The sequence below is a fragment of the Plasmopara halstedii genome (genome assembly GCF_900000015.1).
Source record: "Plasmopara halstedii genome assembly, contig: Scaffold_1524, whole genome shotgun sequence".
NCBI classification, from domain to species: Eukaryota; Oomycota; class Peronosporomycetes; order Peronosporales; family Peronosporaceae; genus Plasmopara; species Plasmopara halstedii.
Window position 1 is genome coordinate 1 of NW_020188437.1, and position 1,202 is coordinate 1,202.

Here is a 1,202-nt window from a genome sequence, read left to right on the forward strand (position 1 = left end):
TCAAAAATTCCGTGATGATTTTCAACCACGTAAAGACCATGTCCACGAGCTGGTAATGGTTCCGGTACGTGCCGTGGAGGATGGCACATGGATGCTGATGGACTTGCCTCCCGTGGATCTTCAAGTTAGATTGCAAATGTTGTCAGAATTCCTTAGAATTTGAGTGTTCAGGAACAGCAGTGGTTGTGGATCAAACGTCGACGCACTCGAGCTCATCCTTTAGAACTGTGGATTGATCGCGGAAACGAACACGGCAATTTGGGGACTACTCCATGAAATGTGTAGCCATAGGATTTATTATGTTCGTTCTTTACTGAGCCATCAAGTCCACCACCAAGATAACCCGCTGGTACTCCCGTTTTGGCGCACACAATCGCGCTCCCAGAAAGACCAGGGGCAGACAATAATTTAGTTTCCACTCCAACTGGTAATCATAGCTGGAATGATGGCGGAAGCATAATCAATCCTTGATCTTCTTGAACGCCAGGGAATCCAAACACGTCAACGTTCATCGTGCAACATACCCCAACGGATTTCTCATATGGTATGAGCTTGTTATTTCGTGGCAAAGCAACGTTAAAGATTGCGAAGTCGAACGTGCCGAACTAAACCAGTATGTGTCACTGTCAAGACTGAATCGGTGAACTTCCATCAGCTTTGTCAGATCGGGAAAGAGCTGCTCCACCACAACTTGAGGTTATCTAATATAGACAACAATTTCATCGCTGCCGTCCGTGAAGACGTGGTTGCTTTGCAGCATCGGCGTCCATAACATGTTTTCATTTGGGGGTAACATCTCAGATACCGATTGACTTCATTTCTGAATTCAGCACTCAAATGATCAGTGAATGTTTCGTCGACCCACATGTACAAGTTCGTCAGCAGATACAAGTGCGTCGACGTTTGATCCACAACCACTGCTGTTCCTGAACACTCAACTTCTGAAGAAATTCTGACAACTGACTTCCACATTTTCAATTGAACTTCATACTCCACTGCACGTAGCAGAGCCACTACCAGCACGTGAATTTGGTCTTCACCTGGTTGACAATCATCTCCAAAGAGCATGGGATTCTTGATCCACAGTGTGGATTTCATCTGTACGTAGTCTTGCAGGTCCACGGTTCATCGAGCGCCACAAAAACTACGCCAGCCTCATCTAGCCACGCGCCACCCTCCGTCTTGGCCAAAAAAAGTTTCGA

The 1,202-nt window shown here is 46.3% G+C and overlaps 1 protein-coding gene across 1 annotated transcript; it reads left to right on the forward strand.

The window, feature by feature from the left end:
• Positions 1-55: 55 nt before the first annotated feature.
• On the forward strand, positions 56-276 carry PHALS_01369 (uncharacterized protein; the record flags this gene model as incomplete). The annotated part of the gene is made up of 2 exons (XM_024715743.1): positions 56-124; positions 172-276. 2 exons carry the CDS (start codon positions 56-58, stop codon positions 274-276), a joined length of 174 nt encoding a protein of 57 aa, XP_024581411.1.
• Positions 277-1,202: the final 926 nt, after the last annotated feature.